We start from the raw sequence: 25,390 nt of genomic DNA, 5'->3' as shown, positions 1-25,390 counted from the left end.
ATGGCCAGAGCTGAGCCAAACCCAAAGTTAGGAGTCAGGAACTTCTTCAGGTCTCCCATGTGGGTGCAGTGTCCCAAGTCTTTGGACCACCCTTCACTGCTTTCCCAGGCCACAAGCAGGGAGCTGGAAGGGAAGTGGAGCAGCTGGGACATGAACCAAGCACCAGAAGTCCCAGCACCCAGTCATCTCTGTAAGAACAACTAGATGGATTCTGTTTTGCCATTGCCCATCCTGCAAGCCCCGTCTTCTGGCGGTGGCTTGATGTGGACAGTACCCCCGCCTGTGGATGAATCCAACAGGTTTCCCACTAACCTCCCGACCCCAGAATTTCCCTGTGAAAACCAGAAGCACTCAACACATGCTCAGTACAGTTCTATGTGCTTTAGCTATTCTTTCATTTTACTTTAACAGGGACCACCGTTCTTCCCATTTTACGCATGAGCAAATGGAGGCAGGAAAGCAAAGGGGGCAGAACGTGAAATTCTCGTCAGTTTGACCCCAGAGTCAGGGTGCATAGCTCTCCACCCTTCGACCCACAGCCAGCCAGACTTTGTATTTCCCCGAAGCAGGGCTCCAGGTGCCAGATCCTGCCCCTTGGAAAGAGCCCTTGGTTTTGGAATGAAATCAACCAGGTCCAGCAGGGCACTTGCACTCCTAGTTGCAACAGGTGGATAACTGGGCATTGCTTAGCTATTAAAACCAGAGCAGATTAGCACAGGAAAGGGGTCTGGGTTTGGGAGTGAAGCTGGTGGGCCCTCCCTTGCTCAGCAAATCCTGGGTTATCCTGGGTCCATGTTCCCTGAACTCTCTAACCTCAGTCAGAAAGTTTAGCTGGGGCCCCAGGCAAGGCTGGACACGCCCACTGGAAACTTTGCCAGCCCAACAGTACTGACCATGTAACCCCCCTGTCCTGGCACTCATGCTTGGGACACAGAGAGCTGGGCAAGAAGAGAAGTCACAGCAGAGTTTGACAAACCCAGTTCACTCTCCTGGAAGGAGTGTTCACTGCAGCCCATCGTCTTTCCTTTGCTCTGCTACCCGGCCCTTTTCCCAGAGACTCAGGGCCAGGGGTCTAACAAACAAGCAAGCCCAGAACAATCTTGGCATTGCTGGGGGTAGAGGGGTGCAGGTCTGGCTTTTTAATTCCCACTGGCTTTCTGTCTCTGTGTCTGAGACTGGGGTAACCCTTCCTCCTCTCCCCTAGCCTCAGAGGCGCTAGGCTGAGGCTAGGGGAGAGCGCCCTGCACCTGTTTGTGTGCTCCGCCTGCCGCCAGGTGGAGGGCGCGCGGCGCGTTCGGGGCGGTTCGGCGGGTAGGCCGTCTGAAGTTTCTTCCCGCAGCCCGCAGCCCTACCGGCCGCCGCGCTCTCTTCCACAGCGGGCGACGTCGCGATGGGCTCATTAAGGCGGCAGGTAGGCAGTGTCCCGGCCGCGGCGGCGGCGGCAGGCGGGCCTGGAATGTGCGAGGGGCGTGATGACAGCGACTGCCGCCGGCCTCTTTGCGCAACACCTTGGCTATATATACCCGGGGCGCCGCGCCACCGTACCTGGTGCCTCCTCCAGTCCCTTACCTGCGAAGGGAGCGCTGGTGAGTAGCAGCCGGGGCGAGGGCGCTCCCTGAAAACTTTTCACTGACTTTTTCATTCTTTTAGTTGTCCTTCGATGCTGGTCTGGCTAGCTGTGGACTGCAGAAGACAGAGGAAAAAAAAAAGAAAACATGATAAACCCTTCTGAAATTATCAGCTTTATTTTCCTTCTAAACATAACTGCTCGCTGTTAGGACGACTCCTGCTGCTGGGTGGTGCTGGCCAGCCACACCTGGGCGTTCCAGGGTGAGGGATGTTTGGGGATCATGGTCAGAGGAGGAACACAACCCGGCTGGCGACTAACTAGCAGTCTGGCTCAGTGCGGGGGCGCTGTGAGCCCCTGGGTTGCCTTTCCCCTAACAAGAAGGAGAACGGGATGGGTCAGGCTTGCCTGTCCGTAAAAGGTAGTGATGGCCAGGTGATAGGATCCCCCCAGTGTGAATTGCACGTGCCCCAGGGGAGTTGTTTGCAGAGCTATTTATCTAAGGACTAAGGGACAGACCTGGCTGCTGGAGTTCCCATGGGGCAGGTGCGTCCCAGCATAGGGCTTGTTGGGAGGACAGAGCTCATGGGTTGAGAGTTTTCCCAGCCACAGCGTATCGTGCAGGAACACGTGTGTGCAGAGGGTTAGCCTAGGGGACTGGGCATCTTCAGGCCAGAAAGAGGAGGGGGTGAGTGCTCTGGGGTCAACTGATGTGGCTGACACTGGACTTGAAATCTCACCTTTTGCCCTTGGTGAGGAGGTCTGTGCTAGACTGCCTGGGGGCACAGTCACAGGGGACCCATCCCCTCTTCCTGCTGCTCAGGTTGCTCAGGGGAATTCTGTCTTGAGGCTCCTTGCTCCCTACCTGATCTGGCTGCTTGCCCGCCCCCCCCCCCAGCCCCTGCCTGGAGCTCTTTGGCTTGCTCAGTGTTGGGGATTGGGAAAGCAGTGCCTCCTGGAACCGACCATTGTTTCACTGTTCAAAGACTGGCTCTTTTGTTGTCCCCTGACAGTTGATAATGATCTTGTGTCTACTTTGTGTCATTTGGTACATGGGTGGCAAGAAGGGCACACTTTGTGACTGTTTCTCTCAGTTGCTTAACAAATTGTCCCCTTCCTTCTGAGTCCTCGTTCCACCCCACCCCCATCCCCCACCCCTGCCAAAGGATCACTCAGCCATCTCATCAGAACAAGTCCCTAGGGATCGGAGGGTAGGCGTCAGGTTAGTGCTAGGAGATGCAAAGTGGCCATAAAAATAGCCGGTCTTCCATTGGATGAGCAAAATAGCCCTGGAAGTCAGAGTGATGTGGAATTAACTGGAATCTAAACTTATTTTCTGCCTTTTTGGCCTCCACCCTCCCACCCCACCCTGCTGTCCTGACCCCATCCCCACCTCCATTCCAGAGACAGGATGAGGGGAGCAGCTGTAGGCAGGCGAGCAGGCTAGGAGGATAAATTTGAAAGTGCCACAAAGCTGGCAGGACATTAGGTGCTTATGCTGACACATTTAACTCTTGTGACCCCTCTGATACAATGCCAAATAACTGATAAAGCGGCAAGTAAGTGATTTGGGTTTCTTTTAAAGTTTATAGACAAATTGTGAGTGCACCAGGATGTTGTGTTTGGTCATCAGGCTCAAGTTGAAAGTGACTGGACAGTGTCTTTAAGACTGAGAACATCTCAAAATCTAAACCAGAGCCACTCACCTGTGTCTCAGGCCACTGTCCTTCCTTGTCTTCTCCATCTGACATGCCTCTTCCCTCTGTCACTACCAGCACCATGGCCTTGGAGGCATTCCCCTGGGGTGGCTAGTGGAAGCTGTGGGAGGGACATCATTGCCCTCTTGGGAAAGGCTAAAGGCTTGAGCTCTTGCACACCTTGAGAACCCGGATAGCATTGGTTAGAGTTCTCTGGAAAAGTATAGCATCAGTGTAACTTTTTTTTAAAAAAAGATTTTTATTTATTTTTATTGGGAAGGCAGATTTGCTGAAAGAGAGACAGAGAAAGGCCTTTCATCTGTTGGTGCACTCCCCAAATGGCTGCAACAGCCAGAATTGAGCCAATCTAAAGACAGGAACCTCTTCCAGGTCTCCTGTGTGGGTACAGGGTCCCAAGGCTTTGGACCATCCTTTGCTGCTTTCTCAGGCCATAAGCAGGAAGGTGGATGAGAAGTGGAGCAGCTGGGACATGAAACGGCACTCATATGTAATACCATCTTGCATGTGGAGGATTAGCCAATTGAGCCATCGTGTTGGCCCTGTTGGTATGACAATTCCTGTGCCTATGTCTCTGTTTCCCTTTCTACAGAGTGGAGATCATGTGAACTCTGAAGGCTGGGTGTATGGCTGTGAGATTAAGGAGGCTCATGTGTGCACGGGACTGCCCCGAGGCAATGGCAGCTGCCCCAGTGCTCCCTGGGAGTGCTCTGTTGGCTACTGTGCGGCGGACGTATAGTATATATGTCACCCCCGTGCACTTGGGAGGTCCGGTCCTCGGAGGAGAACTAATGTGGCTCAACCTCACTGCATCAGCGCTGCCCCAGGCCTCCCCATTTCTCTGCCTCCGAGAGCCTTGGCCTAAGTGCAGGCCGTCCCGGCATAGGCCCTGCTTGGAGGGGCCCAACGGAAGCCAGCTCCTGGAGTTGGGGGAGGAGTCCTGAGATCCTCTTGGCATGGTATACATGCGGGCAGAGAAAGTGGCATCAAGGGAAGCGGGGAGAGGAAGTAGAGTCAGAGGGAGTGAGGGTGCAGCCAGCTTGGTTGTAGAACAGTGGTGGGCAGCTGGGGGCAGGAATGGGGCACTGACAGCTTTCGAGGTCCAGTCACAGCCTGGTCTCATTGCTGCATTTAGCACACTGCAGCCCCTAGGGATGGCTGTCTGCCTCCTTCTAGTGGCCCGGGAAGGCAGGGAAGAGCTGGGTAACCGTGACATGAGACAAGACTAGTGCCATAGCCTGTACTCACCATGCTTCATACCATGTCTCCAGCCCAGTGGAAGCTGGTGACAGGCCTGGGCCTTGGTGGATGCTAGCCTCTGGGGTGTCACAAACCTTTGGGGGGGACCCGACAGCCTGTTATTACAGCGTTCTTGACCGTTTAGATGCCGAGACATGGGTGAATCCTGCAGCCTCTGCAAGCTGGCCGGTTCCCCTGGGACAGGCCCAAGCCTCACCAAGCCACCATGGAGGTCCCAGGACGCCCTGTACTTGGGTTGGGGCTGCAGACCTCTTGCCCTCCCCTCCCCCAGTGTCTGGCTGTGAGGGCCGTGGAGAGGCTTCCAACTTGGGGACCAGTAGTCCTGGGATCTCAATTCTGCCTCAGCTGTGTGACTTCTTCTGGTGTCTTAACTTCTCTGTGCTTTGGTGGGCCTGCCTGAATCCCTTCAGGTTGTAAGAGATCACAAACCACATGGGAAAACCCGTGCCACAGAGCAGATCCTGGCACCTTTCTCTCACTTGCTTACAGTTTGTTTATTTAACAAATATGCAACAGCTTACTCCTAGGCTGGGTGCCTGGGTTGATGAGCTTCTGGTGCAGGGCAAAGTGGGATTCGAAGTCCTCTTGGCTCCGGATGCAATGTACTCACCTGCACTGGATGTTGCCTCTGCCAGCACTGCACATGGCACCCGCAGCAGCTCCCCTGGGCAGATGAATCAACCTGTTTGAAATGATGCTGATGTTTGGGATCCCTAACAGTGAGGGTCAGGTCTCTGCAGAGCCATGGCGTGGTTCTTTCTCCTTCCCATGACTCCAGTGATCGTCTGGTCCTGGGGCAACCAGAAGCCCTGTGGCTCCACATGGGCCTGCAGGGCAGCCCAGGGCATTTGCTGGTAAAGGCATGGTGGCAGGGGCCTGAGGTACAGAGTGTAGTGCCCACACAGCTGCCAAATGTCCTACATTTCCCACTTAGTTCCCTGGAGGCGTGGCGGGAGCGGTATGGGTGGGAAGGGGCAGGAAGGAAGTGGCTGGCACTTTCAGAGAGCTCCGGGCTGCCTGCTTGAGAGGAGACAGGGCCAAGGAGTGTGCACCTGCTGTTCGTTTCTTCACCCACCGACATCCAGCCCATAGTGAGAGTTGGTGGAGGAGACGAAAGCACTTGTAAACCAAAGTGCTGGCTAAGGGGAAGTCATGGCTTCATCACAGAAGTGTCCGTTCAGAGGAAACCTGGAGCCTGCAGGTGAATGTGGCCATCCCAGGCCTTGCCCCAGCAGGCAGCCAGCCTTGGGAACTGATGGGAGCGCGGCCACCATTATGTCCTCATTGTGTGTGAGGACTTCCCAGAGGGAAAGCAGTGCATTCGTCACCAACTCGCACGTTGGTACATGGCCTGTGTGTTTGTTTAGTGTTTGAAAGTATGGTTCTGACCAGCCATGGACAATCCAATTGCAGAAGACATGATTGTTTTTTCAATTTAATATTCTGTTTCTCTCTTTTTTTTTTTTTTTTTTGAGATAATATTTTTGCTTTGCGTTGAAGTCAGGCTTAGTGAATCTGCAAAATAAAGAGCCAAATAAATATAAGACCATTATGCAGCAATGAAATAGGCGACTGTAAACAAGAATCAAATGAGATGCCCAACTTCACTCATAAGTAAATTTGACAATACTCAACAAAATCGTTAAATGCAATCCCCATTACTTGATTTGACAAAGGCTCTGTTTGACAATAATCTATTTTTCAGAAAAAGTGGTAGTATATGGGTATTCCTTTTTCTTTGAAATTTTTTTGCAGTATTTGTGGTATTTGTCTGGCTTATCTCACAGAAGACACAATTGAGCATAAGTTGAGTAGTCATGCATCTTACATCTGACTGCCTACGGATTTCCCGAATGGGACTGTAGTCTCTTGCTATAGTTGCTCAGGCCAAGCAATCTGACCAACTCAACCTGCCTGTGTCTGTGAGGGGCAAGCCACCTGCCAGAGACTCAGGCCTGAATTGCCACACACTTAGGGTTAAAATGAGCCAAGTGCATTCCTTCACTGAACTTCCTATGGCAATTTGCCTATTGTACATTCTCCTAAGGGATACATGGAAATGACTAAGTGATACCTCCTGCCCTCTAAGAACTTCAGTTCTATTTGGAAAGGCAGTATAAGTATGCCTAAAAACTAGGAAAAGAATTTTAGATTTAAAAAAAGATTTATGTATTTTGATTTGAAAGGCAGATATTCAGTGAGAAGGAGGAACAGAGAAAGAATTTTCATCTCCTGAGACATTCCCCCAAGTGGCCACAATGGTCGGGGCTGAGCTGATCTGAGACCAAGAGTCAGGAGCTTTTTCTGGGTATTCCATGTGGGTGCAGCATCCCAAGGCTTTGAGCCATTCGGCACTGCTTTCCCAGGCCACTAGCAGGGAGCTGGATAGGAAGTGGAGCAGCCAGGACTCAAACCAGTGCTCAGATGGGATTGCAAGACTGAAGATTAGCTTGTTGAGCCACTGTTTTTTTTTAAGGGGGGGGCAGCTTTCTCTGCTTTCCCTGGCTCATTAACAGGGAACTGATAGAGAAATGGGACAGGGCCTGACACGGTAGTTTATTGGCTAAAATGCTTGCCTTGCATGTACCAGGATTCCATACAGGTGCCGGTTCTGATCCTGGCAGCTCCACTTCCCATCGAGCTCCTTGCTTGTTGTCTGGGAAAGCAGCTGAGGATGGCCCAAAGCCTTGGGACCCTGCACCCACATGGGAGACCCATAGGAAGCTCCTGGTTCCTAGCTTCAGATCGGCGCCATTCTGGCCGTTATGGCTACTTGGGGAGTGAGCCAATGGATCTAAGATCTTTCTCTCTGTCTCTCCTCTCTGTAATTCTGACTTCCCAATAAAAATAGATATATCTTAAACAAACAAACAAACAAACAAATAAATAAATAAGAAAGACAGACAGCTGGGGCATGAACTGGTGCCCACATGGGATAACCAGCAACACTGGACGTGGCTTTACACACAATGTCACAATGCCGGTCCCTCTGAGAACTAACATATAACGCATTTAATCATCACAATGATCCTTCAAAAACATCATCCTTGTTTTCCCTGTGGAGAAACTGAGGCAAAGGAACACTTGCACTAGTCCAAAGCCACGGGGATGCAGTCGCGACTTGAGCCCAGGCAGAATCGCTCAGCCTCTGGGACAGTGGCTCCCAGCCCCCACGGGATATTTGGTGAGATCTGGACACAGCATTGGTTGTGGGTTAGGGGAGAGCTGGCGGCCTGTGGGCAGCAGAGGCCAGGGATGCTGCCACGGATCCTTCAGGCACAGGATGGCCACACCCAGCCCGGAACCACCTGCAGATGCCAGCGGAACATTCTGTCAAGATCCTATCACAAATGTAAATCATCTACCAGTCCAATGACTGACATTTCCTTCCCCAATAAGATGGGTAAAATCTGGTGATCCGAGAGGACAGGTCATGGCTATGTCACAGCCCAGGGTTCCAGCTTCAGCAACAGGCCGAACTACGTTTACAGCAGGCCTGTGGCTCACCTGCTGCACTGCCGTGTGGGAGCGGACTTCGCCCCTCAGGGCCCCAGGCTTTCCTGTTGGTTAGTAGGTTTGGTTGTGATCCCTTTCTTGCATAAAGATGGGGTGAGATAATGGAAGTCAGACACCAGCCCAGTATCTGGCTCCTCTCGGAGTGGAGTCTCATTAAGTGGCAGTTGCCGTTGTTTTTAGAAACAATTAAAAGCTGTCACAGTGGTGTGTGATGGAATGGCAGGTGAGTCACAGGAGCAGCTCATGCAGGGAGTGTGGAGGAGGGCGAGGCCCTTGAAGCCATGGACAGGGAGGAAAGAGGACAGGCAGAGAGGAATGAGATGGGGCTGCGCCCCAGGGTGGGGACAGAATGGTGGGATGAGAGTGTGGACCATTGGAGGGCAGAGATTAGGCTCCTGGGAAGTGACCAGGGGTTCCAGGTTGGAAATGTTAGTGGAGAGGAATGATCATTCAGGGAGCTATGGACAAGAAAGGATAGTCAGATTCCATCCACAGCACAGTCATGGATCAGGAAAGTTAACCCAGGAGAGACCTTGGAGCGATCAGTTCAACAGGCCTTACTCTGGTTAGAGTCAATGAAGCCTGGGCCAAGGAGGTGGGACCAACATTGAGGACTCACGAGAGCCACACAGTGGTGGAAACCACAGGTCCAGGTGCTAGCTGGAACTGGGGGAGGCCAGAGTTGACTGAGGTTCTGGGGTGGTGATGGAGGAATTGCAGAGTTGTACATATGGAGAATAGCTGGGTGATGGCAAATGATGTGTTAGGGTTTGAAATGATGGCTGCAGGGTGTGGTTTTTGGGCACTGAGGCTTAGAGAGCATGAGTTGTATGGAAGCCAGATGTGCTGCACATGGCACATGTGTCTGGGGCGGGAGCCGGGGCTGAGGACACTCCGGTCTCCCTCGCTTCCCATGGCTTCAATGCAGCGTCTTCATGTTTGCCCAGTTTTAATGCCTTCTCATTTTTGTTTCTGTTAATTCATGACTCAGTCGTTTCTGATATTTCATTCGTTCAAATGTTTCCTAGTGAGGTACTGAGAGACAAACATAGAATCTGCTGTCAGAAAAACTACAATGTGCCTGTGTCCTGGAGCCAAGTAACTTACCCCTCAGGGTGGCTCAGTTTTCTCATCCATAAAATGGGAGTCACAGCACCCCATCACAAGGTTTCTAGGAGAAGTGACCTAAGCCAATGAATCCAACAGATGACTGGTCTAAGCTCTTCATTCAAATTGACATGAAAGGCATTGTGATCAAACTTATTTTCTTATGGGACATAGAGGCACAAAGCAGGGTGAAGTGGTGAAGCTCTGTGGCAGAGTCAGCCTTGCACTGCACTCCTGGGGCAGTTCACTCTTTGTGATCAGAAAATGGGAAAGCAGCTCTGCCCCTGGACCCCCGGAAGCAAAGGGGAAAACCCTCAAGAAGTCATCAAACCCATCTGGGTCCAAGGCTCAAGCCACTGTGGGGGTCCTTGGAAGCATCTCCTTAACTGCCATACTACGGGAGAGTAATTGGCAGGCCCTCCCTGTGTGAGTGGCCCTGAGTCCGTGTGTGGCACAGCCTGGCTCAGTAACAGCTGTTAGGTCAGAAAACATATTGTGGCATAGGGTGCACTGGGTGTGTCTTCAACTGAAATGCAAGCCCTACATGGTTCCCGTGTGGAAGCTGGTTACTAGAGGATACTCCTGGTGTTGCACCGTGTTCATGGCACCTGCTTGGGTTAAACAGCTTGGTGAGAGGAGAGAGCAGGCGACCTCGCGGTCTGCCTTGTGTTCATTCTATCAAGACGGATTCATTGTGTGTTGTTCATGTGCCAGGCAGAGCTCCAGGCCCCAGGGATGCAACAAAGGGCAAGACAGAGCCTCCTTCTGGTAGCACTTGCATTCCGGGAGGCAGGAAAGAGAGTTAAGAGAAAGAGAAAGGCAAAGGCGTAGAACAGATGCAGGTTCTTGGAAGAACAGGAGCAGAGCGAGACAGTTAGTTCCTAACACATCTAGCATTCTTAGATTCTGATTTCCTAGAAGTGGACTTCCTGGGTCACAGATGGGCGACAGGCATCTTAGACACCTTACCACTTGCTTTCAAAAGTTTTTAGCAGTGGTAATCTCAGAGCATATTATGGTGGTAAAGTTTTTTTTGGGGGGGGCACCTTGCAAGTTGTTTTGATTTGCATATCTTAGCTTGCTAATGAGGCCAAACTCATTTTTAACCATTGTACTCTGCTTTTCTAGGAATGTTATGTTCTGTCACTTGAATTGCTTTGTGTTCTGCACATCCAAGGCAAGGGCTGCCAGGTGTACACTTCCAGGTGTGCCAAGTACCTGAAAAAGGCTTTGTGGAGAAAATGAGTTACAAGGAAGTCTCTATTGAAGGCTAGAAACAGTGTGCTTCTGACAAAGGGTCATTAATCGGATAGCGTGACATGGCAAGAGTTGCCACAATTAATCAGAGGCCTGCTGCATGCCAGGAACTTTCCAGACCTCCATCTCATCAACCCGTATCAGTTAGTCTCACGGCCCATGGGAGGTATGAGGAATTGCCCAGTTTTGTAGACAGGGAAGCTGATACTTGATGCTCAGGGAATAAATAAAGGGACTAGACTAAATAGGCTCCCAGCAGTGAGTGGCACTGCTGGAGTTGAAAGCAGGTGTATAATGCACTGTAGAAACCCAAACGGCAGGTAAGGCAGGCAGAAGTCCACCGGTATATTTGTGCATGTTAAGCCACATGGAAGACCAGCAGAGGGTTTGTAGTCGATCCTGTCTCATATAGCAAACAGATAGGGCTCCCCTGGAGGATTGGGAGGCCTTGGCATAGCATGAGATGTTGAAGGAGGGGAAACTTGCATCACCAACACAGAGGTTAAGACAGAAGTTGAAGGGTGCACAACAAGGTGCCTGGATTCGAGACTTGAGTGGAAAAGCCTTGTAAGAAGTCATTTCATTTGATGACAATGTGGGGACAGGGTTGAGGGAGTAGACGAGGGCACTGGGACCCACCGGTGCAAGGAGTGAGCAGGACACCCTCCCTGCCTTCTCCTCTCCCAGGCAGCCTTGCTGTCTTCCTCTCTTGGCAACAGGGCCACCTCCTCTCATTGGCTGCTGATGTTTTATTTTATTTGAGAAGAGTGACAGACACAGAAGGGTCTTCCATTGACGGGTTCACTTCCCAAATGGCCGCAGAGCCAGAACCTGGAGCCTGGAATTCCATCGTTGTGGGGGCAGGAGCTCCCAGGAAACCACACCTCCCCAGGCGCATCCGCAGGAAGCTGGATCCGAAGTGGAGGCAGAACTGCAACCCAGGCACTCCTAAATAGGACCTACTATGCCACAATTCTGGCCTACAGTAGCTGTTTCTGAAACTGTGTTTTTCCGATCCACAGATCATGGCTCCTTGGCCTGAGTCGGAAAATGCCCAGTCTGACCCCAACAAGTATATCGAGGGGGTTGCAGATCAGCAGCCTGCTCCTCCAGCCAAAGACAAAGACAAAAGTAAGTACTCTGAACATGGCTGCAGACAAGCCCCCAGGAGCTGCAGGCCTGGCTTCTCATGGCCTTTGTTGCTTGCTTGAGCAGGTGATAGCAATGCTGCCGTAACCAAGATCGAGCTCTTGCCATCCTACTCCACTGTGGCACTGATAGAAGAGCCTGCCGAGGTCAATGACCCCTGGAACCTGCCTGAGCTCCAAGATACGGGGATCAAGTGGTCAGGTGAGCAGGGGACGAGCTGTCTTGTACCCAGTGTCCCCCTCCTTTCTTTATTACTTTCGATACCCTAAGCACCAAGATCATGGCTAGGGATGCCACCTCTGGTTTTGAGGCTTGATATCCAAGCACAGAGTGGGCTGGAGAGGGGGTGAATCTTTTGTTCCTTCTGTCATCCAATGGAGGTGCCAGACACCAGGGCTGCTCACTGCATGCTGACCAGGTCCTGGGTATTGTGGAAGATACAGTGGATTCAGCTGGGAACAGACAAGGTCCACTCACAGCTGCTCAGGCGATTCTCTCATCTTACCCTGGGCACGCAGGAAAGCAAACATTGAGCATTCAGAACAGCCGGGGGGCGGCAAGGGTGACAATCTCGAATACAAGGCAGAAAGTCTATCTGGAGATGAGCCAAGCTCAGCTGGGGGAAAATGAGGGTGGGAGTCAGGGAAGGAGCTGGGAGAAGGGAGAAGGTGAAACGCCCTTTACCAGTGCGTGAGCACGCAGCAGCCCAGGAAATCTGAGGCCCCAAGCCTGGCACAAATTGAGGCTGTGATTGTTACCAGGCAGCCACATTCTAGAAAATTGCCTGAGCTCTTGTGAAGGGGCTTTTGAGGGCCATTATTTCTGACCTTGCACTTGGCAGGTGCTGAGAGCTCTTACCCGGCTACCACCCTCACTCACCCCCTCTGTGACAGCCTGGTACAGCCAGTCAAGCTTCCAACCCAGACCACAGGGCTCCCTCCTGCCTACAAATCCTTTTAGAAGCTCCCCAGGGCTTTCAGCTAAATGGTTTGAAGCCAGAAGGATCCTAAGTGCTGCCGGCTAGCAGCTTGCTGGCCTAGCCTGGCCCGGCCTCACCTATGGGACCCACGAAGGGCAAAGGGTGAATAGGAACTATCACCAATGTTTTGCTCAAACTCTTTATGTCTTTACTCCCACCCCTCACAGACCGAGACACCAAAGGGAAGATTTTCTGTGTCCTCCAAGGAATTGGGAAGTTCCTTATGCTCCTGGGATTTCTCTACTTGTTCGTGTGCTCCCTGGATGTCCTCAGCAGTGCCTTCCAGCTGGTTGGAGGTAGGCGGCGCAAGGCCCAACCCTTTGGGGCTGAAGCTAGGACAGTGAGCTTGGTGGGCAGGGACTAAGTCAGCAAGCGCCTTCAGTGGCAGCTTCTAGAGACTTTTAGGACTCAGGCCCCCTGGCAGATCGTCCTGTGACTGCTACGCCCCCATTGTAGAGAGAAGAAAACTGAGGTCCATAAAAGAGCTCTGATTGGCTCCAAATGCTCAGGCCAGGGCTGGGGCTGATTCCAAACCATCAGCTCCTGATGTGTGTCAGCTAAGCCCCAGGCAGGAAGTTCTTTGATATGAAGAGTTATCTGAGGAATTCCTGCCACCGTTGGCCTCCCTACCCTAGGACACTGTGGAAGAACAAAGAATATTTCTCTGAGGCCAAAGTCAGGGCAAACCTCAAAGCTGGACAGGTCAGACAGAGTGGCTCTGAGGTCACTAGAGTGACCCGCCCTTTCCCCTAGCATCACATGGAGGCCACAGGAAGAGGCTGCGCCGTGAGTGGGACATTCTCAGCGCTCTGTTGCCAACATTTGCAGAGGAGTGGGACCCACCTGAGGCTTCTTCATAGTCTGGATTCAGTCTTGGATCAGGGCCATGGGCTTCTGCCTCCCATCTTTGGAAGATGTGGGTGTGGGGTACTGCTGATTCCCTGGTTCCCGAGCAGCGGCAGCCGGTGGCTTTATGCTCGGATTCTTCCTGGATGAGCCACCTTGCATCTGTTGGCCTTGTCTGTAACGGACTGACAGTGAATTGGCTGTCTCTGAGACATGTTCTCAAACTTGACTCTCGGCATCCAGCTCCAGGATGAGCCTGGACTGAAGCTGCAGCTGGGGGAGGATGCAGAGGAAGACAGGTCCGTTGCTGGAGGATAAACTGCCCTGGGAATACATCCCAGAGGGTGAGGACTTGGGAACTCAGGTGACTCCCTGGTACACATTAACCCAGCTTACAACTGTAAGAGAAGGCTGGAGAAGGTTGGGAGCTGGGAGGGTTGCAGGGTGTACTGACTAGCAGCCTCTCAGGGACACGGGGTCGGGGTGGGGGAAGCTAGATCAGAGAGATGGTAATGAGAGGTACATGTGAACGGCCGGATCTCCCCTGGCATGGGATGGTGCCAGAAGAAGCCACGCGGAAGTCAGATCCCATAGGCAGCAGCAAGAAAGGAGCTATCTGCCCCCAGCCCCCGCCCCGCAGTCACCTGACCTCGGACAAAGGCTTGGTTTCTTATTGGCCAAATCTGCCCCGTCATGGCCATGGGTTTGTTTTTCAGGAAAGGTGGCCGGGCAGTTCTTCAGCAACAACTCCATCATGTCTAACCCCTTGACGGGGCTGGTGATCGGCGTGCTGGTGACTGTCTTGGTGCAGAGTTCCAGTACCTCCACGTCCGTCGTTGTCAGCATGGTGTCTTCTTCCCGTGAGTGACAGTCTTCTTCTTCGCCGCAGGTGGCAGGCGGGGGCAGTCTGGAACTGACTCTGGATCTGCTCAGCCCTTGCCAGCACTGCCGTCCTAACTCTCCCGTCAAGCAAATGTGGGTCCAGTTTCCATTCTGATGGCCAGCTCAGGAAACACATCTGGATCCTCTAGTACTCTGCACATGTGGCTGATTCATTGTAATGACCCTCAATTAGGCTTGAAATAAAATAATTCTTTTTCTCAGCTATAGGAGCCACATTTCAAGTACTCAACAGCCACCTTAGAGCTAACCTAGTCCAAAGACAGGAGCCAGGAGCTTCTGGGTCTCTCCTGTATGGGTACAGGGACCCAAGACTTTGGACCGTCCTCTGCTGCTTTCCAAGGCCATTAGCAGGAAGCTGGATTGGAAGTGGAGCAGCTGAGGCTAGAACCACTGCTCATAAGCGAGCTTGCACTGCAGGCAGAGGCTTACCTTGCTGTATGCCACCGCAGCAACCCCAGAACATTATCATCAATGCAAAAAAGGGGATCATTTGCAATGCTCATCTGATGACATCACATATTAGCTTGCACACAACTGGCCTTGGAGATAACATTCAAAACTTGTACCTGCCTGATACATTTGCTCTACCTAAGTTGGAATACACCATCTGGGGAAGGCTAGATAGAACTGATCAGTTGCTTTTCTTTGTAAATCAGCATTTTAGCCTGGATTTGCCAGAACTTTCCCACATCCATGATAGAAGTAAATCTTATTGCTTCTGTTTCTTTCATGTGTCAGAAAATGGCAGCAGGACACTGATTTTTGTTCGAGAAAGAAATGATCCTGCTAGGAACTGGGCTCATAAATGCACAAACGTTTGATGTCTGGCTTGCATACGACGCCTTCTAAAAGCAGATACTTTGTGCCGTGTCTGGCTGACTCAGTTGTACCTGTGGGGCCTGGAGCGTCTTCGCTTCCCCACTGGTTGCTTTCTGCTTTCTTTCAAGCTGGCCTTGCACCAGTAATAGAAAGGAGAGAGGAATTCAGACAGGTTCCTGGCAGGGCTTCAGAGAGTTTAGGGGTTGGCATGTGCCTGGATTGGGGTGGCTGTCCCAAGCTTTCATTCTATTTCTGCTGAGGCCCATGAGCTCGCGGAGGCTCAGAGGATGAGGATCACCACATGGGATAGTCAGAACATGGAGGCCATCTTACTGAGCTTGCTAACGGCTCTGTCCCTCTCGCCAGTGTTGACCGTGCAGGCCGCCATTCCCATCATCATGGGGGCCAACATCGGGACCTCCATCACCAACACCATCGTGGCGCTCATGCAGGCAGGAGACCGGAGCGAGTTCAGAAGGTAGGCAGAGGCCCTGAGCTAGCCTTGGCTACCCTCAGGCCTTAAACTGGCTGGGAAGACGTGGTTGTCAGGCTCACTGCTTGTGCTCCTAAGAGAAGCCATGGTGGGGAGAAGGCAATGGGGGCTGCGATCACTTCCATACCAATGGATTGAACTCAAGCCTGTTTGATGGAGTCCATGAGCATCTGCCAGGTGGATGGCAGGGAATCAAGTACTTGAGCCATCATCCACTGCTTTCCCAAGCATATTATTAGCACAGAGCTGGACTACAAGCAGGACACATACCAGGGTTCATGAGGTCCTGATATTCCAGACAGTGGCTTAGCTTGCTGGGCCACAACACTGACCCCCATTATCTGTGTCATCTTAAGGATTAAATACAATTGTGTAGTTAAGTGTTGAGCAAAATACCTGGCATGTGGTCAAGGCTTGCTAAAGGTGAGCTCTGACTGGAAACTTCAAACCTGTTGGCTGGGGGAATTGAAACTAGGCCAGTTAGGGTCAGATTGACTGTCTCACCTAATCATAAATAATTATAACTTCCTGAAACTTCCATTTTGAGCCAATTTAGTGTTATTTTTTTTCTTCTTTGTTCCTCGCTTCCATGCCAATAAAAGGCAAATTGTAGGTTTGGTGGATGTGAAAGACCTGAGAGTTGGGCAGGTTGAATGTAAACAAAGGGAAGACTGTTCTCCCACTATGAGGGTTCCTGTGACAGTCTTCCCCAGTTCACGAAGGGCGCTTCCTGAGCTGACTAGGACATGGGGACAGTTCCCAGCTTGTCTCTGTGGTGTGGCCACCATGCGGTCAGGCAGGTGGCAGCCAACAGGCTGGGGAGGCAGCCAACGTCATCCCTATCTGCTGATGAGCTGGCCAAGTCAGTGGACATCCTTAGCTGCAGCCCTTCATTTGGGTTCCTGAAGAAACAAGAACTTTAGTGGGGCGATTGCATGACTCCACTCACCCCCTGCTGGGGGTATTTCAATATGTTTTCAACATATTGTTTTGTCAGTTTTGATAAGTCTTTAAAAATGTGCATATATATATATATATATATATTTTTTTTTTTTTTTTTTTTTTTTTACTGAAAGGCAGATTCCATCTGTTGGTTCACTCCCCAAGTGGCCATAATGACCCGAGCTAAACCAATCTGAAACCAGGAGTCAGGATCTTCCCCTGGGTCTTCTATACGGGTGCAGGATCCTAAGGTCTTGGGCAATCCTCCACTGCTTTCCCAGGCCACAAACAGGGAGCTGATGGGAAGTAGAGCAGCTGGGACATGAACTGACACCCATATGGGATCCTGGCACTTGCAAGGCGAAGATTTAGCCACTGAACCATCATGCTGGGCCCTGTATAACATCTTTGAGAGTGTATCTTTCTCTCCCAATTGTTGGGATCATATTCTTAGATTCTTAGAGTAGTAATTACTGTATCAAATATTTATAAAACACTTTAAAAACATCTTGCCATACTACTAAGTAATATTTACTTTCTACCGTGTCAGTGGGATATGAAAGTGTTCTTTAATTTAGCTCAAATAATAGAGAAAAACTTGTTCTTACCAATAAATTTCTTTTATGAGTCAAGTTAAACATTTGCCCTACATGTGGATTATTAACTGGTGTTGACCATTCACACCCCATATCCAATTGGGTATTGAGCGGCTTGGAGACGCAGAAGTTCTTTGAAGGAGTTTTTCTTGCAGAAAACAGAGCTAACGTCAAGTAGCAAGGTTTGTTACCATGGGGTTTGGAAGGAATTCAGAAGGAGTCTTTGAGCTTTCCCAGATGGATGTGGACTGTGATGTTCAAGCTTTGTAGACACTGTTCATGACCTTCACCATGGTCTCCAGGAGACTAAGGATTCACTTACATGGATGCCTTTGGCTATGACCTGCCTTCTGCCTTCCCAAAGGAAGACTGCCTTCACTACACAGCAGTCGTGAGCAGTCCTTCCAAGTAGTGCTAAGCTGAGCAGACCAACTGGCTCTCAGTTCCTGCATCTTTTGAATGGGACTATTACTGCTACCCACCTTGGGGACTGCCATGAGAATAAAATGAGATTTGCACACCTGCCGTGTGCACAGACAGGTAACACCTTCTCAGCCAGTGACAGGAGACACAGGTACATGACTCTCGCTTGTTGACTTACCCGGATGTCGGGGTTCTAATTGGGCTGCAGGGCTTTTGCTGGGGCCACCGTCCATGACTTCTTCAACTGGCTCTCAGTGCTCGTTCTTCTGCCACTGGAAGTCGTCAGCCATTACTTGGAGAATCTGACCAGCGTGGTGGTGGAGAGCTTCCACTTCCAGAATGGAGAAGACGCCCCAGCACTTCTGAAAGTTATCACGGATCCCTTCACGAAACTCATTGTCCAGGTACCCCAGCCGCCCAGAGCAGAAGGAGCTAACTGTCTGCCCCTCTGGCCCCCACCCTACTGAGTCTAACCAGGTGGGGGATGTATGGGCACCTCCAAGGATGGTTAAACCTCAGTGTGTCTGGCCTTGATGCCCTCACATGTGCCACCTTTTTGGGGCTGAGGCGGGAGAGTGCTGCGTACTTACCAAGGATTCTCCACTGGGCTCCTGGCACTACCTTCTCACTACTCCCCCTACACCACTGATGCTCACAGTGTCCCACTCAACCAAAAAGAAGACCCAGGAGCTGTCTCTGTACCCTGGTTCCTGGGGTTTGTCCATATTATGCATAGGAAAGGTTTGGGAGATGTTTTTGTCTTGGGATCTTGTACACCCACTCTTACATCCAGTTTTTTCCTGTCAATCAGTCAACCCATACTGCCTGGCCCTTAGTCCCCAGAGCTTTTGTGCATGGAACCATTCATTCACCAAGCACCTGCTGATCTGTGGGTACTGTGCCCCACCCTGGGGTGCAGCTAGATGAATCCCAGTTCACTTCTGTAGGGGCTCAGGATTAAAAGTCCATCTCCTTAAAGTCCTTCCAGAGTGGCCTCCGACACTCCCACCCTACATCATCTGTAACTTTCTTCTCTCCATTGCCTCTCTCAGTTGGACAAAAAAATTATCAATCAAATTGCGATGAATGACGAATCAGCCATAAACAAGAGTATGATCAAGATTTGGTGCCAAACTTTAACCAATGTGGTAAGTGTCCTTGAACATTCATGAGGCTGGGGTGGGAGTAGCGCTGGAAAGCACACACATTCTTGCCCTCGTGCAATTAGGTCATTATCAAGCCTGCTTTGTAGCAGGTCTGTGGCTCACCCTGCCTCACAGGTCTTTGATCTTCTTGGGCTACCAAAGGCTAACGGTTGATGCTGTTCGTGGTTATTCCATGAGCTTTTCCCATTGAGAGGAATAAGCAGTTCTGCAGAGAGAAAACATAGTGTGGAGCCATTGCACATGCCAGTGTGTGTCACCTCCTGTGCCAGTGCCTGGGTGCCATTCCCATGGAAAGAACACACAAGTTTTGGACATTCTTGTGTTTGTCATTCAGACTGAGATGAATATCACTGTGCCCTCACCTGTCAACTGCACTTCCCCTTCCCTCTGCTGGACTGATGGAGTTGACACCTGGACCTTGAAGAACGTCACCCACAAGGAAAACATTGCCAAGTGTGAGTGCCATTGATGTTTTGGTGCTTTTTTATGAATTGAATTTCTATTTATGTTCATTTTATTTGAGGGAAAAGGTGGAGATTAAACTTGCATTTACTGATTCACTTCCCAAATGCCTGCAACAGCCAAGGCTGTACCAGACCCAAGGAGTCTTGCCAAGGCGTCTTGCTGGGTGAGAGGCAGCCAAACACCTGAGCCATCCTCCCCTGCCTCTGAGGGTGCTCATTAGGACGCAGCTGGATGAGAAGTAGAGAGCATGGGAGGAGAGACTCAACCACTGTGCCAGATGCCTGCTCCGTTCCTTCCAACAAGCTGCAACACAACCCCTGTGATCTTTGCCCCTAAGATCTTTTACCTTTTCTGTTCACTGTATTATTCCCTTGTGTGTACCTCTGCAATTTACCCTCCAGAATCAAGTGAACCTAGTACCTCCTGTATCCTGGGTGCTATATAACTGGAGTCTGCTGAAATTATGAGGGCATACCTGGATTTTGAAAACCAGGAGGTTTTTAAATTAGCAAAATCACCCACTCTAACTTGCCCTTACTGCCCTAGGCAGGATGTAGAGGTAGCAGAATTGGGTAGGAGGGTTGACTTGCTGGGCAATTTTAGGAGCTCATTGTTTCCCAGTTTTACGAGGTCCACTGGGCAGAACCATGCTTAGGCTACACTTAGCTGCAAGGGAGGCTGGGAAACATCATGGCCAATTCTGGGATGCAACGTGTTTGGTCACTAATGGCCAAGATGCTGTTACTATGAGGAGCAGGATGATGGGGACTAAGTCTGTGCTGGGGCCGTGATGGCTGTCTGTACCCTGACGAGGCTGCTTGTGATCTTTCAGGCCAGCACATCTTTGTGAATTTCAACCTCCCGGATACGGCTGTGGGTTCCATCCTGCTGATCATCTCTCTGATGGTTCTCTGTGGCTGCCTGATCATGATCGTCAAGCTCCTGGGCTCCGTGCTGAAGGGACAGGTGGCTGTTGTCATCAAGAAGACCATCAACACTGGTAGGTTGTGCTGCCCTTTCCACTGCCAGCTCTGGACATCACCAGGGCCACCCTGGGAGCTTCTTTTTCTATCTGGCAATGGCTTCGCATAGAGCTCCTGTCTTGTGTGCAGTACATAAGTGAAGATGTCATTTGTCCTGGGAATTTTCCTTGGTGTCCTGAATGATGTAAGGGTGCAGCCTCAGATTTTCTTGCCAAGACCCTTGGAATCTTAACTCCAGAGAGCTGGGAGTTTGGTTTCCCTGGGAGGTTTTGGATAGCCCCAGGACTTTCTGAGGGAGAAAGAAAGCAGGTATCCACCCTCATGTTCACTTCCCTTTAATCTGGGGAAGGATGTATGGTTCTGGATAACTACATCAGCACCCCAAGGCAACTAGTGAGAGCCGAACAAGCCATTGACATTGGCAGTCCATGAAATCTCAGAGCGATGCATCCAAGAGACCCTGTCTCCCCAATTTGTGGGCAGAATGAACTGGGGAGCCCTGGACACTGGCCAGCAAGCATGGGCCTGCAGGGTTGTTCCATTTGCTTGGTGTTTCTTGAGGTGGAAGGAAAAGAGGAAAACAAGAATTGATAGGGAAACCAAGATGGGAGCTGGCATGGAAGCCTGCCTGTAGAAGGAGGATGGTTAGTCTGACTGTGTTAGCCTCTCTCACCTGGTCTCCAGTGAATGTTTATGTCTTCCTAATACTCCCCTGTGTCCTTGACTTCATGCTCTGCATGTACAGGGTGAAAGACAACAGCAAAGGAGACTGGTTTTTAGCAATCTAGTCTCTAGCCGTCTCAGACCTTGGCTGGGGTGAGCAGCAGGGTGGGTGAGTACCTGGACGACCCCATGCCCAGGCCAGCTGCTGCCCCCAGGTTACTGAGCACCAGCCTGCAGCCACCTGGCTTTCCCTGTGGGCTTGTGGATGATCTCCTGTCCTTCTCTCTTGCAGATTTCCCCTACCCCTTTTCCTGGCTGACTGGCTACCTGGCCATCCTCGTCGGGGCAGGCATGACCTTCATCGTGCAGAGCAGCTCCGTGTTCACGTCCGCCATGACCCCGCTGATCGGTAAGTTCCTCACTGGCATCTCGCTTTGGCTACCCTTGCCATGTCCTGTTGGATGCCAGAGTGAACGTCATGTGCTTCTGTGTTTCTTCCCCAGGTATTGGAGTCATAAGCATTGACAGGGCCTACCCACTCACGCTAGGTGCCAACATCGGCACCACCACCACCGCCATTCTGGCTGCCTTGGCCAGCCCGGGCAATACATTGAAGAGCTCGCTCCAGGTCAGAGCATGGCATGGGTCAGGGGACTCTGTGGGTATGAGCAGATTTCAACCTTATCTGTGTGGCTGCAAACTGATTTTCTAATGAGGTCCATGCTTGTCTGTTCTATTCAGAGGTCGGAACTAAGGTGCAGGGGTTGGAACCCTTTAGTTCCATGTGTGAACAGTCAAGGCTACCTGTACCCTTTCCTAGTGTGGTCCACCTCCCAGCTGCCAGCAGTTGTTCAAACCAGGGTGGGTGGCCACTCGACAGACAAAAAGTGTGTTTTTACGATGTCCAGACAAGACAGCACTTTCCATATCCTCGCCCTGTCTTGGGGAATTGTGGCTAGGCAGTAGCCAGAGAGGACATCTGTGGTGAGAGCCTGGTGTTACACTGGGCCTGGCCTGGATTGACAAGTTAATCTTTAAGTAGACCTTACAAAAAAAAAAAAAGAAAAGAAAAGAAAACCTTTTTATCTTATTTTGAAGGCATGACAGAGAGAGAAAAAGAGAGTTATCTTCGATTTGCTGGTTCATTCCCAAATGCCTAGAGAAAACAGGCCAGAGCCAGGAGCCTGGAAGTTACTCCAGGTTTGTTGTGCATGACAGGGACATGGTATTTAAGCCATCACTGCTGCCTGTCAGGGCGTGTGCATTAGCAGGAAGCTGGATCAGAAACAGAAGAGCTAGGATTTGAAGCCTGCTAGGGTTTGAACTGACATTTTATGAGGGCATAGCATCATATGAGGAGACTCATTTTAATAATGAATCCATCATCATATCAACATGCAATAAAAAATATCTATATTATATCTATATATTTCTTTCACGATGAGATCCAGGAATTATGGCTGAGTCTTCCAAATCCACCTGCTAGCACATCCCAAGGGGGTATAATAGCCCCACTTGTGTCTGATGGCTACCCTACTGGACAAGGGTCCAGTGGAGCCCTGAGCATGGGAAAGTGGCCAAGTTCTTGGCCTCCATCTGTAATAATGGCTGCCACTTGACAGATGTCGTGGAGAACTGTGTTTATTTGGGTGAGGTACCCATAGCCTGTGTCCTCATTGGTTGCTGTTGTGTTTTTCCTGACTCTAGCCATCCCTTCCTCCCCCTCCCAGTGCTGACTAAGAATGAACCATTGAGCAGAGAAATCCAAGGATCCAGTGAACTTCCCTTCTGCTTGCCAGAGGAAGGAAGCAGGGATAAGGCATCTTGGGGTAACAGTAGGCAAAGCCACTGCTGGTGCCTAATGGTCTTCAGGGCCTGAAAGCTGATCTGGGATTGTGCCTCCTCTAGTCTCCCCAGGCGCATAGTAGGGCCTTGGGGAATATGTAGGTCCCACTGTGTGCTGAGATGGAGAAACAAGGAAGCCCTGTGCCTGCCTCCCATGCCCACTCACCTGTCTCCCTCCTGTCTTGTAGATCGCCCTGTGCCACTTCTTCTTCAACGTCTCTGGCATCCTGTTGTGGTACCCAATCCCGTTCACCCGTCTGCCCATCCGCCTGGCCAAGTGGCTAGGCAACACCTCAGCCAAGTATCGCTGGTTCGCCATCGTGTACATAGTCTTCTTTTTCTTCCTGATCCCACTGATGGTATTCGGCCTCACGCTGGTCGGCTGGCCAGTGCTGTTGGGGGTGGGGGTGCCCGTCATCCTGGTGCTGCTCCTGGTCTTGTGCCTCCGGCTCCTGCAGCTCCGCTGTCCACGCATCCTGCCCAAGAAGCTCCAGAACTGGAACTTCCTGCCCCTGTGGATGCACTCGCTGAAGCCCTGGGACCACCTCATCACGCTGCTCACTGGCTGCTGCCAGCAGCGCTGCTGTTGCTGTCGTGTGTGCTGCCGCCTGTGCTGCCTGCTGTGTGGCTGCAAGTGCTGCCGCTGCAGCAAGTGCTGCGAGGACTTGGAGGAAGGCCACGAGAGCCAGGACATCCCCATCAAGGCCTCCCAGGACACGGCCACGAGCAAGGAGGCCCAGGGCGAGACCAAGCTCTCCATCGATACCCTGGTCACAAAGAGCACGGCTTTCTAAGGGACCCAATCCAAGCTCCAGGGGTCGTCACATTGGATGTGCTCTGTCCCCTTTGTTTCTCAGTAACCCCCTCTTCCAACTCCTGGGGCTGTGGTCCCCACAGGTAGCAAGTGCACCTTGGGCCTGACGCTCACCTCCGGGGCCCAGGCTGTCAGCCCTGTTCTCTGCGTCTTCCCGCACAAAGGACACTCATGTGGCACCTGGCTAGACAGCTGATGCCTCTCCTTCCACATGGCAGCTGCCCTAGGATATGCGTGCCCACTCCGACCACCCTCCAGGGAAGGAAAGGGGGATCTAAGGTTGGGGGTGGTTACAGAGGTTCTCTAGGGTGCAGAGGTCATTGTGAATGTTCTGTTTGTGCAGACATCCTTCACTCTGACAAACCCAGCAACTGTCTCTTCCCAACCCCCCAACCTCCTCCCTGTAGTGAAACCAAGAGCAACTACTGGTATCCTTTCCTGTCTTGGCCCAGGTCCGGAGAGTGAGTGTAATGGCTTGGAGACCTGGAGAAGTCCATATGTGTGACTTTGCCACATCCAGTGCTCCCCAAATCCCCTGCCAGGGCTTCCTCAACTGGGCAGGTATGGCTAGTCCAAGCAGTTTACCTGTGGTATCCTAGTTCCCAGGTTTCTTGGAAGGCAGTCGCACCTGCAGTCCAGAGGGAGGTTCAGGTTACTACCCACCTGTAATTCCCACCTTCCCGAGCACAAGGGAGTCCTGTTCCCGAGCCAGGTCAATGATGGAGGATGACAGTATGGGATGGGCAGCATTTGGCAGGGCTGCTGTTTATTTGCCAAGGAGGGGCCTCAGGTTCTTCACTGGGCTAATTTAGAAGCCACATTGCAGCTGTCACCTGATGCCCTTCTCTTGGTCAGATAACAGTCATCCCTGTCAAATCTTCTGGATTAAGAAATGAGAATTCTGGAAGCCCCCTTCCTCCTCCGTTGTCCACCTTGAACTTCAGGAAGTGTTGTGTGTGGATGGCTTCCACTTTCTGCCTCTTCTTTACTTCCCGGGCCATCTTTCCTCCCAGCCATCTATCCACTGGGACCTTTTTCCTACCATTTTCCAGTGAGCTTTGTTTCCCTCCTTCTCCCTGTGAATGCAAAGCTCCACAATTTTCTCCCAGGGCGAGGAACCCAAAGCATGGCTGGGGTGTCCTCAGGGCTGGGGCCCAGGATGGTGGGGCCCACCTGTGCTCATCCTAGATTCTCTTCCTGTGTGAGTCATACTCCTGCTCTTCCTCCCCGTCCCAGTGCTCCTAGGCAAGTTTCAGCTTCTCTAGGACAGAGAGTTGGTACAGGTGCATGCCAAGGTCCTGTGGCCCACCCTGCTCCTATTCCCAGCCTCTCATAGGTTAGGACACTGCTGAGCCCTCCCCAGATACCCCTGTATGGATAGCAGTTCCCAACAGAGATCTTTATATTTATAGCCGTGCTCCATGTACAGCATTTTTCATAAGTTATATGGTAAATAGCGCCTGTGGTTTGTGTTTTGCAGTGCTCTCCTTCGGAAATGAGGAAGGGTTCTCTCTATGACATGTAAAGAAAAGGCTACCTTTGTACATTTTGTTACACACACTACCTTCTGAGTGTGCCCTTGCAGCCCCGCCCATGCTACACCCTCTGTAAATATGTACGCTAAACCAGACAGCGGCTCAGGTCGACTTTGCGTTCTGACTTTTAAAGATTGGATGCTCGTACCTGTGTTGATTGCATTTTTTCTTCTTTTTTTTTTTACTGGTTGTGGGAAGGAAGGAATAAAAGACAATCAAACCCCAAAGTGGTGTGGTTTTCATTTACAGAGATACAGGAGTCTTCTTGGGGCAGAGGTGAGGGGGTTGCTGGTCCCTCACTGTGCATTATCTGTCCCTAGCACCCGCCAGCAGGGGCAGCTATGCAA

At 51.3% G+C, this 25,390-nt stretch overlaps 1 protein-coding gene across 2 annotated transcripts; it reads left to right on the top strand.

The window, feature by feature from the left end:
* The first annotated feature begins 1,392 nt into the window (after positions 1–1,392).
* SLC34A2 (solute carrier family 34 member 2) lies at positions 1,393–25,174 on the top strand. 2 transcript variants are annotated; one of them, XM_058670433.1, is made up of 13 exons: positions 1,393–1,586; positions 11,445–11,553; positions 11,638–11,772; positions 12,718–12,846; positions 14,113–14,256; positions 15,485–15,596; positions 17,781–17,976; positions 18,625–18,720; positions 19,073–19,193; positions 20,036–20,203; positions 21,142–21,258; positions 21,353–21,477; positions 22,883–25,174. In XM_058670433.1, the coding sequence occupies exons 1-13, from the start codon at positions 1,473–1,475 to the stop codon at positions 23,486–23,488; spliced, it is 2,172 nt and encodes a 723-aa protein (XP_058526416.1). In that variant the 5' UTR covers positions 1,393–1,472; the 3' UTR covers positions 23,489–25,174. The 2 variants fall into 2 exon arrangements, with proteins under 2 accessions (XP_058526416.1, XP_004579392.2); XM_004579335.2 differs by lacking the exon at positions 1,393–1,586 and adding an exon at positions 9,686–9,794.
* The last annotated feature ends 216 nt before the right edge of the window (positions 25,175–25,390 follow it).

This window comes from Ochotona princeps, chromosome 11, assembly GCF_030435755.1.
Source record: "Ochotona princeps isolate mOchPri1 chromosome 11, mOchPri1.hap1, whole genome shotgun sequence".
In the NCBI taxonomy this organism is placed as follows: Eukaryota; Metazoa; Chordata; class Mammalia; order Lagomorpha; family Ochotonidae; genus Ochotona; species Ochotona princeps.
This window is presented reverse-complemented; position numbering and strand designations above follow the sequence as displayed.